Below are 14,749 nucleotides of genomic sequence, written 5' to 3'. Positions count from 1 at the left end.
CCATTCAAATATAAGAAAATAAATAAATAGATAAATACATAAATAAATAAATTGTTGGCTATTGATATAAAAATATTAAGTATTATCTACTGGTTTATATTTTAAATGAAATTGAGGAATACATCTTAAGTGAGAGTAAAAATTTTATTTCTAAAATAGTCCCAAATGAAGCATTGTGTCCATACATCTGATTTTACTTTGTATTTCTACTAGGTTGATCAGCAACATGGAACCTGGAAACCAAACAGGCACATCCTACTTTATTCTGATGAGACTAAACTATGATCCTACAGTAGAGCCCCTCATCTTTGGCTTCTTTATGTTTACATATCTGGTTACAATTGTGGGAAATTTGCTCATCATCATTGCTGTCAGCTCTGACTCCCATCTACAAACACCAATGTATCTCTTTCTCTCCAAGCTTTCATTTACTGACATCTGCCTAAGTACAACCACTGTCCCAAACATGTTGAAGAACATCCACACACAGGATCATAGCATCAGTTACACAGGTTGCCTCACTCAGGCCTGCTTTGTTTTGAGTTTCGCTGTATTAGAAAGCAGTGTCCTTGCTGCAATGGCCTATGACCGCTATGCAGCTATTTGTCATCCCCTGAATTACACAGTAATTATGAATCCCCAATTCTGTGGTTTGCTGATTCTATTGTCCTTGATCATTAGCACTGCGAACAGCTTATTACAGTGTCTGATGATACTGCGGTTGTCATTTTGCACAAATAATGAACTTCCTCTGTTCTTCTGTGAGCTTGCTCAAGTCATCAAGCTTGCCTGTTCTGATACTCTCATCAATTATATCCTCATATATCTTGCAACATTTATATTTGGTGGAATTCCAATCTCTGGAATCATTTTCTCTTATACTCGAATTGTCTCTTCTATTTTGAAAATCTCTTCCCTGAGAGGAAGATACAAAGCCTTTTCTACGTGTGGGTCACATTTTGTAGTTGTATCCTTATTCTATGGTGCAGCAGTGGGAGTATACATCTGTTCTGCAATTACTGTTTCCCCTCAGATAACTACAGTGTCTTATATGATGTACACAGTGCTCCCTCAAATGTTGAACCCTTTTATCTATAGCCTAAGAAATAGAGACATGAAGAAAGCTTTGGGAAAACTTATCACAAAGGTATCTTGCTTTCTGTGATATGTTAATTGTTTAGGACTTGAGTAGTTCATGTCTTCCATAGAGGCAGAATTCTTGATGAGTAAGCATGTTTGAGTTTTCCTGTGGTATTTTTATATGTCATATAAAATTTGTGAATGTGTTATTTTTAATTTGTTAATTTCATAATATTTGTCATTTTTACAGTTTTGAAATGTGATATTAACTATATATAGGATATATTTTTTCATGCGAAATATCAGAAAGATGTAAAAATCTTCACATTTTACTAATTTTATCATTATAGAACAAGATCTAGATATGTAAATATATTCATAGATATAAATCACACCCATACACTCTAAAAATTTTACTTGTGTTATTTTTCCAAATATTATATATATTATCTTTTTACAACTATTAAGTGTATGAGCACACAAATGTAATTTCCTCATGAGACCAGATGGTTTACATACTTCTGGTACTAAAGTTATAACCTATTTTAAGCTGCCTGACATTGATGTGTTGGTTCAAAGTCAGGTTCTCTGAACATACAGTATATATACTCCTTATCTGTGAGTCATTACTATAGCCTCTATGTTTTTTTATTATTATTCTAATAATATTCCTGGGCTGGTGAAATGACTCAGTGGGTAAGAGCACTCAACTGCTCTTCTGAAGGTCTGACGTTCAAATCCCAGCAACCACATAGTGGCTCACAACACCCGTAATGAGATATGACTCCCTCTTCTGGAGTGTCTGAAAACAGCTACAGTGTACTTACATATAATAAATAAATAAATAAATAAATAAATAAATAAATAAATAAATAAATAAAATATTCCTCCCAGCTTTTTAGACAGCTGCCGAAGAAAGTTTATCCCTTTTTTCCATAGTTTTTGTACTTACTATACATTTAAAATTATTTTATACTAGTTAATTGATATGTCAACGATGAAAGTTTGCTTAGTTTTCCCCAGGTCCTTTTGTTCTTCATGCATACTGCTTTGCAGTGTTCAGAAGTTAAACTCTTCCTAGGAAAACAATCCCTACATATGGCATCAATATCCATAACTCTTCATAAGTCTAGCTTTATAATTAATAAGGAAGCAATGGGTTGCCAAAATCCTTGGGGAGCACCACTCATGAATGAAAAAAATATTTCTTAGATTATTCAATTATTAGGAGAGAACATGGGAAAGCATTTAGTACTGGATCACATCCACTTAGAGTACCTTTAACACCTAATTTTGTTGTCTTCCTATTTTATCCCTTTATTCCCTTTTGTATATTCATAGGATACCTGAATATAAAGAATAATAGGAAGCTACTCCTTCTATTTTTGCAAATGTGCTTCATTTATGTATCATAAAAAATTTATTACATATAAAATACTTGTGATAATATGATAAAAATGAAAATGTTATAGATTAAAAATGCTAACATTTCAGAACTTTCCTTTGCTTAGAAATAATCAGTGTTAATTAAATATATTTTCCTTATCATATGCAAAATAATTTATAAAATCTTGAGTCAACAGAAATATATTTATTCAAGTAAAACAACATTCCTATTTAGTTGATTTTAAAAAATCACAAGTTACTTTATAATTTGTCTTGTTCTGAAAGAAGAAATAATCTGCTGATTGAGTTTATTTCATAAAGTATATTTCTGAGTAGCTTTATTTTCTTCATGGTGATACGAACATTTATTTTTTCCACAGCCCTCGATTTTTATGCCATAAAACCATAAATACATATTAATAAATTTGGAATATTCAGAATAATTGCTGGAATCATGCTTTTCTGGAATTACTGCTGACAATTGGCTAACAACTGTAAAACCTACTATAGCATAGCTTTCTTTTTTAAAATTTTTTATTAGGTATTTTCCTCGTTTACATTTCCAATGCTATCCCAAAAGTCCCCCATACCCACCCCCCACTCCCCTACCCACCCACTCTCCCTTTTTGGCCCTGGTGTTGCCCTGTACTGGGGCATATAAAGTTTGCAAGTCCAATGGGCCTCTCTTTCCATTAATGGCCGGCTAGGCCATCGTTTGATACATATGCAGCTAGAGACAAGAGCTCCGGGGTACTGGTTAGTTCATATTGTTGTTCCACCTATAGGGTTGCAGTTCCCTTTAGCTCCTTGGGTACTTTCTCTAGCTCCTCCATTGGGGGCCCTGTGATCCATCCAATAGCTGACTGTGAGCATCCACTTCTGTGTTTACTAGGCCCTAGCATAGTCTCACAAGAGACAGCTATATCTGGGTTAAACGCATGAAACTCAAGAAGAATGAAGACCAAAGTGTGGACACTTTGCCCCTTCTTAGAAATGGGAACAAAACACCCATGGAAGGAGCTACAGAGACAAAATTTGGAGCTGTGACGAAAGGATGGACCATCTAATGATTGCCATATCCAGGGATCCATCCCATAATCAGCTTCCAAACGCTGACACTATTGCATACACTAGCATAGCTTTCTAAGATGCTTATATAAGGGTTTTGGCTACTAGATACTTGTCCAAGCTCCACTGAAATTTTACACTCATGAGAAAATCAGCACTACTAACTGAATGTGTTAGGATATGGAATACTAATAAATAAATAAAGTTGAAAGGAGCTTACTTTGATGGATCTGAGGGATATGGAGAAATTAGAGTGACTATGATAATAATTATAATTATATATGTAATTAAAACTCCATTAACAAATTGTTCAAATGTTCAAACTTTAAACTTTAATTCCAAAAGATCAGTATTAACTTGAGTAATTAGTGTTCTATTATGAAAGAATTATTTTATGTAGTTTTCTGCCAAGGACCAGCCTCGGCTTGCAGAAGGGTTCTGAGGAGGGTGTCTGAGCGCCATGAAAGTACTCAAAGTCAAATTGTGGATACAAGATGGCCGCTTCTGTCCTGCTCAAGACATATTTCCAGTCTGCATTCTCTCTGTGTTCTGCTTTTTCTGAAGATCTCCAGATAGCTTTGTTTCTCAACAGCTTTCACTGGTTATTGTCTGCACTAGCCTGTTTTCTATGCACGTTTATCTCTTGATATTCTAAAAGATTCTCTGGATAGATCCTCTCTTGCAGATCATAAGCCCATTCTTCTACTTCACATATCAGTCCATTCATTCACTTAAGATTTCCTTTTCATTATCCTATGAATCAGCATCCTGTGACTCTAGCCGCTTTAATTCTTAGGAGAGAGCAAGCACACATTTTCTTTTAACATCCCAGAAGAATTCAGAGATTTACCTGCCTCCTTTTAGCACAGACCATAAGCTAGCTGTGTGAGATCCTTTCCTGAAATTACAATTTCTACCACACCTTGCTCTGTCAATGAATGACCCTAGTCTGAGGAGCCTATATGCTTTTGTAAGCATAAACAAGAAGGTTAGCTGAATGAGACCTCCTATGATCAACACTCCCTATATTTCTATCTCCTTCTTTGGTATCATTCTGAAAACTTGTCTTATGGTACAGCTGATTTTGTTCCTTTAGATTTGTGAAGTCCCTCATATAATTAATATTGATAATTAATATATTATTTATTGAGAAATTATATATTTTGAACCCATATTTTACAGTTTTTTTCCCCACAATCCCAAGGGCTGTCCTGAAACTCCCAGTATTTACCATTTAGCTGAGACTTTAGCCACACCAATACCTCCAGGAGTCAACAAAGAAAGAGAACTTCAGACCAATTTCCTTTATGAATACCAATGAAAAATACTCAATAAAATTCTCGCTAATTGAATCCACGAATACATCAAAACAATCATTCATCATGATCAGGTAGGCTTCATTCTAGGGACACAGGGATGGTTTAATATTTGGAAATCCTCAATGAAATCCACTATATAAACAAACTCAAAGACCAAAACCACATGATTATCTCATTAGATTCTGAGAAAGCATTTGACACAATCCAATACCCATTTGTGATAAAAGTCTTGGAAAGATCAGGAATTCAAGGCACATATCCAAATATAATAAAAGCAATATATAGCAAACCAGTACCCCAAATCAAACTAAATGGAGAGAATCTGGAATCAATCCCACTAAATTCAGGGACTAGGGAGGGCTTCCCACTTTCTCCCTAAGTATTCAACATACCACTGAAAGTTATAGCCAGAGAAATTAGAAAACAAAAGGAGGTCAAGGGGATACAAATTGGAAAGGAAGAAGTAAAAATATGACTATTAGCAGATGAAATGACAGTATATATAAGTGATCCTAAAAATTCCACCAGAGAACTCCTAAACCTAATAAACAGCTTCAGTGCAGTAGCTGGATATAATTTTAAGTCAAACAAATCAGTGGCCTTTTTCTATACAAAGGATAAACAGGCTGAGAAAGAAATTAGGGAAACAGCAACCTTCACAATAGTCACAGATAATATAAAATACCTTGGTGTGCTCTAACTAAGGAAGTGAAATATATGTATGATAAGAAATTCAAGTCTCTGAAGAAAGAAATTGAAGATCTCAGACAATGGAACAATTGTCCTTGCTCATGGATTTGCAGAATCAATACAGTAAAATTAGCTATCTTGCAGAAAGCAATCTATGGATTTAATGCAATCTCCATCAAATTTCCAACTCAATTCCTCACCAAGTTAGAAAGGACAATTTGCAAATTCATCTGGAATAACAAAACACTGAGGATAGCAAAAACTATTCTCAACAATAAAAGAACCTCTGGGTCATGCCTGACTTCAAGTTGTACTACAGAGCAATTGTGATAAAAGCTGCATGGCACTGGTACAGCAATAGACAGTCCCAGAAATGAACCCAATTGATCCATTGTTATCTTCTTGTACAAAGCTCAAGTCTAAGTGGATCAAGGAACTCCACATAAAACCAGAGACACTGAAACTTATAGAGGAGAGAGTGGGGAAAAGCCTCGAAGATATGGACACAGGAAAAATTCCTGAACAGAACAGCAATGGCTTGTGCTGTAAGATCAAGAATTGACATATGGGACCTCATAAAATTACAAAGATTCTGCAAGTCAAAAGACACTGTCAATAAGACAAAAAGCTACCAACTGATTGGGAAAGGATCTTTACCAATCCTAAATCAGATAGGGAACTGATATCCAATATATATAAAGAACTCAAGAACATGGACCTCAGAAAATCAAACAACCCTATTAAAAAACTGGGGTACAGAGCTAAACAAAGAATTCTCAACTGACGAATATCAAATGGCTGAGAAGCACTTGAAAAAAAATTCAACATCCTTAATCATCAGGGAAATCCAAATCAAAACAGCCCTGAGATTCCATCTCACACCAGTCAGAATCTCTAAGATCAAAATTTCAGATAACAGCAGATTCTGGTGAGGATGTGGAGAAAGAGGAACACTATTCCATGGTTGACAGAATTGCAAGCTGGTACAACCACTCTGGAAATCAGTCAAGTGGTTCCTTAGAAAATTGGACATAGTACTACCAGAAGATCCAGCAATACCATTCCTGGGCATATACCCAGAAAATGTTCCATCTTGTAATAAGGACACATGCTCCACTATGTTCATAGTAACCTTATTTATGTTAGCCTGAAGCTGGAAGAAACCCAGATGTCCCTCAACAGAAAGATGCATCCAGAAAATGTGATACATTTACACAAGGAATTACTACTTAGTAATTAAAATCAATGAATTTTTGTAATTTTTAGGCAATTGGATGTATCTGGAGTTTATCATCCTGTGTGAGGCAACCCAATCACAAAAGATTAACCATGATATGCACTCACTGATAAGCGGATATTAGCCCAGAAACTTAGAATACCCAAAATACAATTTGCAAAACACATGAAACTCAAGAAGAAGGAAGACCAAAGTGTGGATTCTTCTTTCCTTCTTAGAATGGGGAACAAAATACCCATGGAAGGAGTTACACAAAGTTCAGAGCTAGGACACAAGGAAAGACCATACAGAGACTGCCCCACTCGGGGATCCATCTCATATACAACCACCAATCCCGGACACTATTGCATATGCCAGAAAGATTTTGGTGACAATACCCTGACATAGCTCTCTCATGAGTCTATGCCAATTCCTGGCCAATACAAAAGTGGATGCTCACAGTCATCTATTGGATGGAACACAGGTCCCCTAATGAAGGAGCTAGAGAAAGTACCCAAGGAGCTGCAACCCTATAGGGGGAACAACATAATGAAATAGCCAGTACTCCCCAGAGCTGAGTCTATAGTTGCATATGTAGCAGAGGATGGCTGAGTCTGACATCAATGGGAGGAAAGTCCCTTGTTCTTAGGAAGATCATATGCCCCAGTACAGGGGAATGCCAAGTCCAGGAAGTGGGAGTGAGTGGGTTGGGTAGCAGGGCAGGAGGAGGGTATAGGTGTCTTTCAGGATAGCATTTTAAATGTAAATGAAGATAATATCTAATAAAACAGAAAAATTTAAATTTCTATGTGCATTTATATTTAGAAATATTTTATGCATGTTTGCTATTATCTTAAAAATATATTCTTCAGTGACGCACATGTATAATGAAACATATTGTGATTAAGTGTTAATGATGTAGTTCAGATTTTACATATATGGTTGTATTTTATTTTCTTCTAGTTTTAATTTACATAAAATTTTGGATATGAAACAAATCATAAAAATAATTTGTGATTTAATTATAACACCTCTTCCTTCCTGTTCCACTAGTCAAACTCTCTTTTTAAATCCCTTCTCTCTGTATCTATATACAATAGTAAAAAATAATGAATTATTTATAATCTATAAAAGGTTTCAAATAAAAATTCATGGCCTCACTTTACAGTAACTGTTTTTGCTTGCACCCTTGTATTCGTATGTACTTTTGCTTCACAAGAATTGTTTTTCTAGGCTGAATGCTTGACATGGCTGTCAAAGCCAACTTGGAGCCTCAATCACATTCTTACAAGCCAATTATAGCAAATTGAATTCGTTGGACAGCTCAGAGAAGATCTTGGTTTGGTTTTCAGCACTCAGATGGTCTCTGGGTCATATAACATGGAAAGATGTATCAATCCTAAGTAGTAAAAACAAGAGAAAAAGAAACAAATATCAATTGAAAATGAATAAAGAAAACCTCAGAAAGCGTACAAGGAAATATTCTAAAGTGCATTCTGGAGACCCATCTGTAATTAGGGCTACCATTCCTCTCTGTTGGCATAAAACTAAATATGAAAAATACATACAGTGAATGGATACTGGCATTTTAACATCTCAGAGACTTAAGAAGCTGTTCTGCATGGAAGAGTTTTCTGTCATGACAGTTGTCCTTTGTGTGTTTCTTTTCTAGCATTGGTATAAAATGAGAGAGAGAGAGAGAGAGAGAGAGAGAGAGAGAGAGAGAGAGAGAGAGAGAGAGAGAGAGAGCAGTTCTTTTACTCACCTTTGTTGTGATAGGCTGTACTGTCCCAAAACTACTTAAGAGGAAACAGGGTTGAATTGGCTTATAATTACAGGTTATAATACATATTTAAAATAAATAACTAAAGAAGCTAGTCAAACCAAATCCACAGACAAGAACAGAGTAAAATGGATGCTTTTGTCATGCCTGATGCCAAGCTGCCTATATTTAGCTTGCTTTGTTTACACAGAGCACAAAAAACTTCTTTTAGGGGAATATTGCCACTCACAATGTGTTGGGATTTTACACATCCATCAGCAAATCAAGATGATGCTTCATAGACATGTCCATAAGGAAACGTGTTCTAGGCAATTATTAAACAGAGTGTCTCTTACATTCTTCTCCCAATGATCTAGTTTGTGATTAGTTGAAATTCAAAATTAACTAGTACACAATTTTAAAAGCATTATGCTAAACATAAAAAGCACTGAATTTTAAATGTTCTGTATTCCATGTGCTAATGCTGATTCTGTAAGAGGAATCATTTTAATATCCATGATTTCAGTATTTACTTATCATAGACAAATCTCAAAACAAATTAAATCATAATATATATTAGGTAAATGAGTTAGTAAAATCATTAGAAATCTTAAAAAATTAAAATTTATCTCACTTAAAGGTATTTTATATGAAATATTGAAATAAGTATATTTAATGCATGGGTGTGTGTGTGTGTGTGTGTGTGTGTGTGTGTGTGTGTGTGTTATGCATTACTGCAACATTGAAAATGACTGGGAAAGAGAATCACACCAGAAACAATTATTAAATTCAATGAGTTCAGCATACTCACATAAGACATTATCATGGCAATAATAGTTTTTCATTGTGATTAAAAAGCAAATCCTTCCAAGGTAAAATTAAAGAAGGAAAGTTTCATTTTGGCTCATGAATTTCAAATTTTCAAGCCAATTTTCTGTTGACATGGGTGCATTGATCCTAGAGAAAAAGCAGGAACAATAGTAGGTAGAAAAGGCTACTCATACTGTGGTAGGCATAAAGAAGATACAAGAAAAACTGGGAAAGGTGTGAATATACTCTTTCTCCTTCTGCATTCTAATGAATACTTCATAACTATAAATGCATCAATCAATTTAAACTTTGATAAAACTACTCAGCCAAACACATTATCTTTCCATAGCACCACCATTTGATGACCAACTCTTCAAAATTGACTTTTTGGAAATAATATAAAACTAAACCATAACATGAGACACGTTATAATACATAGCCTTGAAATTTTGATATTTTCATTTTTAATCTTCAGAGAAATCTGTAGTCAGTACAATCTTTCTGTTTCTCTGTCTCTGTCTCTGTCTCTCACTCTGTGTGTGTGTATTTATCTATCTACCTATGAATCTATATAGAATTATGTACCTTTTCCATATATTAATGATTGCTATGCAAAAATAATTGAATAATTCTTTAAATTATTATAAAACTATATGAAAAGCATCATGTTCTCCATATTAATCCACAGTTGACACATTTACAGATTTTTTTCACATGAATATTTTTCACCTGAAAATATTTTCATTTTGCTTGACTTATTTTTCATAACTTATTTTCTCTTATTGGTACCAGCAAATCTAATTCTAGTAATTACTTCAAAGAGTTCATAAGGTGTATACTTTTTCTTCTTTACATATATCCTACATATACATAAGTACATATTTAATAGGAAATCTTAATGTAAGTATATGAGAAACTTGGGGATATATGGTGTGTAATTCCTGAGACAGAGTGGGGAGAATAAAGGATGTCCTAGTTTGCTTTCAGTTGCAGTAAAACACTAATTAAAAACAACTTAAGAAAGAAGAGGATATGACTTTCCATCATTGAGTTATGCCAGGGCAGAAATCTGATTATAGAAAAGAAGGCAGAGACTTTGGAGAAAAGATTGTTATGGACTTTCTTCCCTGATTCCTTACCTTACCTATTTATACACAGGAGGTCTATGTGCTTGTGGATGACATTTTTTCTACAAAGTGAGTTTGGTCTACTTATTCCAAACAGTAATTAAGAAAGTCTGCCAGAGATGCTTACAAGAACATAATATTGTCTGTAACCAATTCTATGATGAGAATGCTATCTTTGTAGGTATCTTATATATTGGATCACTCTCTGCTTTATCAAAATCCATTTTAGCCAATGTGTGAGCAAGCTCTGGATTATTAAGGATCTCATAGTAAAATACAGAACAATTAGGAACCAATCCCTGGTGAATTGGATGTGTAGGTTTCATCCTTCTTGTTTATATCAAATTCACCATTGTGGGCTCCTTGCAATTTTTCTATCATTTGTTTATGACAATTGACACAAACTACTTCTGCAAGATACTGGAAGTAATCTCCCTTCATTTTCAGATAGACCTTACACTCTTGATTAGCTGCATTGGCTATTAAATACTTATCCTACAATTTTAGGACCGTGGTGCAGATGGACCTCAGCTCCAACTTCACTTTCATCTAATAGTACTTGATCAGCTGCAATTTCTTGTTGGATATGTCACTTTTCTGTTCAATGCTCGACATGGCTGTCAAAGCCAACTTGGAGCCTGAACCACATTCTTACAGGCCAATTATAGCAGATTGAATTCGTTGGACAGCTCAGAGTCTTGCTCCATCATGGCTTTCATGTAGTGGCAATGTTTTCATAGTGCTCAGCCAGCTCAGTCAGCTTCACCTTCTGAATCAGCTCAATCTTCTCCATAGTAAGCATTGGCTAGCTCTCAGCCAGATCAGAGTCCTCCTATTCTCCATAGACACAACAAGAATCCAAATAAGATTTGTACTATCATTAATTAGGCATTTTAATTTATCTGTAAATAAAAAAGTAATTTTTAGAGAAATAATATGGCATACATGTATAAGAACAGTGAAATACAGGTGTTTTTTTTGGAAATGTCTGAAGCCAAAATAATAATGTTTTAACAAAGGGACTACCTAAACATGAACTTAATAAAGATAATAGCAATGGGCTACAGCAGATTTTTTTTTAAATCTCCTAAAGCCTTAATTCCACACAAAGAACTCCACACAACTAAAAATTGCTGAAAAGGGTAGAAGTAAGATCCCTCTGGAAAGAGCAAATCAATTGGTATCGAATACCAATATGGTCAGTCTCGAAAATATGTATATAGTATAGTATTATATAGACTTAGTATATCTAGAAATATTCATGTGTTCACATATATCAATTAATAAAAACAAGGTCATTAATTTAAAAGAGAGATTTGGAAGTATATAAAAAAATCAGAGTCAGGAATAGTGTGGGACAAATGACATAATTAATTCCTTAAAAAATGTACACATGGATAAAAAACCTCAGTGATTAAAATCTCTCAATGGATCATCACATCAGTGATGGTGAAATCATTTCTACACACACACTCTCTCTCTTTAAGGATAGGCACTCAAGAGATGAGAATTGTATTGTAGAGTTACTCTAATGAACACCTTTGGATATTAAGCCCTTAGGGAGACAGAGACAGTAGAATCAATACCCCATTCAATTAATAGGTCTGTTCCATTCAGGAAAGAATACTGGTGACTTTCTTTTGTTTCCCCACGCTTGCATGTTTTCTATCTTCACTATAAAGGTAAGATTTTGCAGCTACTTCTGATCAAATTAAGTCCTTAGTAATGTCTTGTTTAGGTAAGATATAAATATGTAAATCACTCATGATTACACTCATTTTATTTTCTATATGGTTTCATACAAACAGACCAACATAATATTTATTTCATTTATTTTCCAGTCTTAGTATTCAAATGAAGAGCCTTCCATGAGGTATTTTAACATATAGTCACTCCTTTGATTTTTCATAATTTTCAATATACATATGTTATCTGTTCTAATTTCTCAATTTCTATCACATATTATCCTTTCTAATGAGGTTGTGAATCTTTGTGTGAGAATTGATACAAGTAAATCAGAAACTCAGACAGTAAAGACAGAATAGTGGTCTTATATGTTGAGTGCTGCTGAGTACTTTCATCCTATTTACTTCTAGTAATGAAATATTCTCACGGTGTTCATCAAGATATGATGAAGCCCAATAAACATATATTTGTTTATATTCAGTGTTAATAGTTTAATGTGAATGAATGAGAAAATGACTAGTACATTCAATCACCTATTTGCCAGTGTACAAACAGTACCCACACCTGATTGTTTGAAAAGTTGTATGCTGAAGTCTGCTTCATAATGGCTTTCTCAGTTCCCAATTGCACCAATTAAAAACTAATTTATTAGCTACTTCTATATTACAAAAATGAATATACTGTTTTACTACAGGGACATAAGTGGTAAGATCCTGAGTGTTTTATATGTGCCACATAAAAAATAGCTTATGTATCCTGAGCTTAACATATTTTGCTCATACTCATACGTATCTAAGGTTTATCTTCTGTAGATAGGGTGGTAGAAAAATGTAAGAATACTCAATTAGTTATAACTTTCTACATCTAAGTGGAAATCAATTTGGCGACCATCTCTTAAATGCCATAGTATTTTATTCTCAATATTTCCCTTTTCCTGTGCTATGTATTTTTTTAGTGATAGAAAAGCTAAATCTCCTTTTCATTTTATTCTCAATGCTTACCAGAGTATATGTATGAGTTGAAGTTTGAAAATGTGTTTCACTGACAAAATGTCAGTAAGGATAAAAAGAAAGAGAAGCCCTTTCTCTTTGATAGTGGGAGTTAAACTAGGACGCTTAATATGGAAAACAGGATGTAGGTTTTTCACAAAAAATAAAAATGGTACTAACATATAAAATCAATCCATCTGCATAGGCCCAGGGTATATAGCTAAAGATCTTTGTATAATATCCACAGAATGTCTTGTATTATGTTCATTGTGGAGGCATTCACATGGAAAGAAATAGTAGCCTGGACAATATGGTGACTGAAAGCCATACTGGGCACACATCAAAATTCTGTCTCATAAAGATCAGGGCATCTAAATCAGTGAAAGAAAGTATCTCATATCTATCATTTAAATACATATACACATACATATTTATATATACACATCATATACATATACACATGCACATATACATATATCTCTGTGTGCATATGTACATACATATTTAAGACAGGGACAGCTCATGAAAATAGCAAAAAGACAAGAGGAAAATGAGGTTAGGAGGAAGGAGGAAAGGATAATATAACAAATGAGACATAAAAGCAGAAAGATGACTATAGATATGAAATAAAATACAGGGGTAGGTAGATAGCACAGATTAAGGAAGAAATGCAAACTATGCTAGATTATTTATGAAAAGATAGTAAATAAATCTATTACTGTTGATATTCATTTAAAGGTAAAAGATACATTTCAAACCACGTTGTCATTTTGCTCTTATTTCCCATTTAAATTTTTGTAAACAAAAAATAGAAATTATTAGTGCATCACACTCAACTTCCTAATAACAATAAATATGAGTTTTTGGATTGTTACATATGTTTAGATACTCTGTTTACTAAAGGTTATGCTGTCAGATTCTTGTAGATGGAAAATGGTATTATTCTAATTATGCCATTGTCATATGAGTGCTGTCCCTAATAGAATGAAGGGGATTTGCTTTTTCCTACTTTTTTTCTACTTTCAATAATGGAAAGAATATAAACTTTACATTATTGAAAGTAGAAATTACTTTCCTGAATGAAAATGCTTATAAAATTATTTAAATTGGTCTTTATCAAAGAGCAATAAAAGAAAGATGAAGTGATGGAGATGTTTGTACATGAAAATATTTGCTCTACATTGTTTTACCTTGCAGAAAAGGAAAATCTTCATTAAGTATACAGTTTTACAAAAGAAAATGTTTTGTGCCTGCAAAATTACTTTCCAGGTAAAGATTCTTACTGCCAAAGCTGACAACTGGAGTTCTTGCCTCAGGATTCAAGTTGAAAATGGAAAGAATCAACTCTTACAATTCCTATTCTGAAATCCACATGTGTGTAATTGTATAAAAAATTCCACATCTAAATATGATAATATAGATAACGAATAAAACATTAGGTATCACAAACAACCCAATGAAATTAAGTACTGACTACATGCCTGTATCTTAAATGAGGTGTATATATATATACGAATTGAGAGTTAAACATTTATCACTAAGATGTCCCCAAGCAATGCTGAAGCATGGTGTCCCTACATTTGATTTTACTTTCTGTTTCTATTAGGTTGGTAAGC

At 33.9% G+C, this 14,749-nt stretch overlaps 1 protein-coding gene and 1 pseudogene across 1 annotated transcript; one reads left to right on the top strand and one right to left on the bottom strand.

Annotated features, from left to right (window-relative positions):
- Positions 1-226: 226 nt before the first annotated feature.
- Positions 227-1,165, top strand: Olfr847 (olfactory receptor 847). The gene has a single exon (NM_146525.1). The coding sequence runs from the start codon at positions 227-229 to the stop codon at positions 1,163-1,165; it is 939 nt and encodes a 312-aa protein (NP_666736.1).
- On the bottom strand, positions 10,594-11,251 carry Gm7751 (predicted gene 7751; annotated as a pseudogene).

This window comes from Mus musculus, chromosome 9 (genome assembly GCF_000001635.26).
Source record: "Mus musculus strain C57BL/6J chromosome 9, GRCm38.p6 C57BL/6J".
Lineage (NCBI taxonomy): Eukaryota > Metazoa > Chordata > Mammalia > Rodentia > Muridae > Mus > Mus musculus.
This window is presented reverse-complemented; position numbering and strand designations above follow the sequence as displayed.

Excerpts from the sequence above, each read along its gene's own strand:
- Olfr847 (NM_146525.1), top strand. The coding sequence starts at position 227 with ATGGAACCTGGAAACCAAACAGGCACATCCTACTTTATTCTGATGAGA.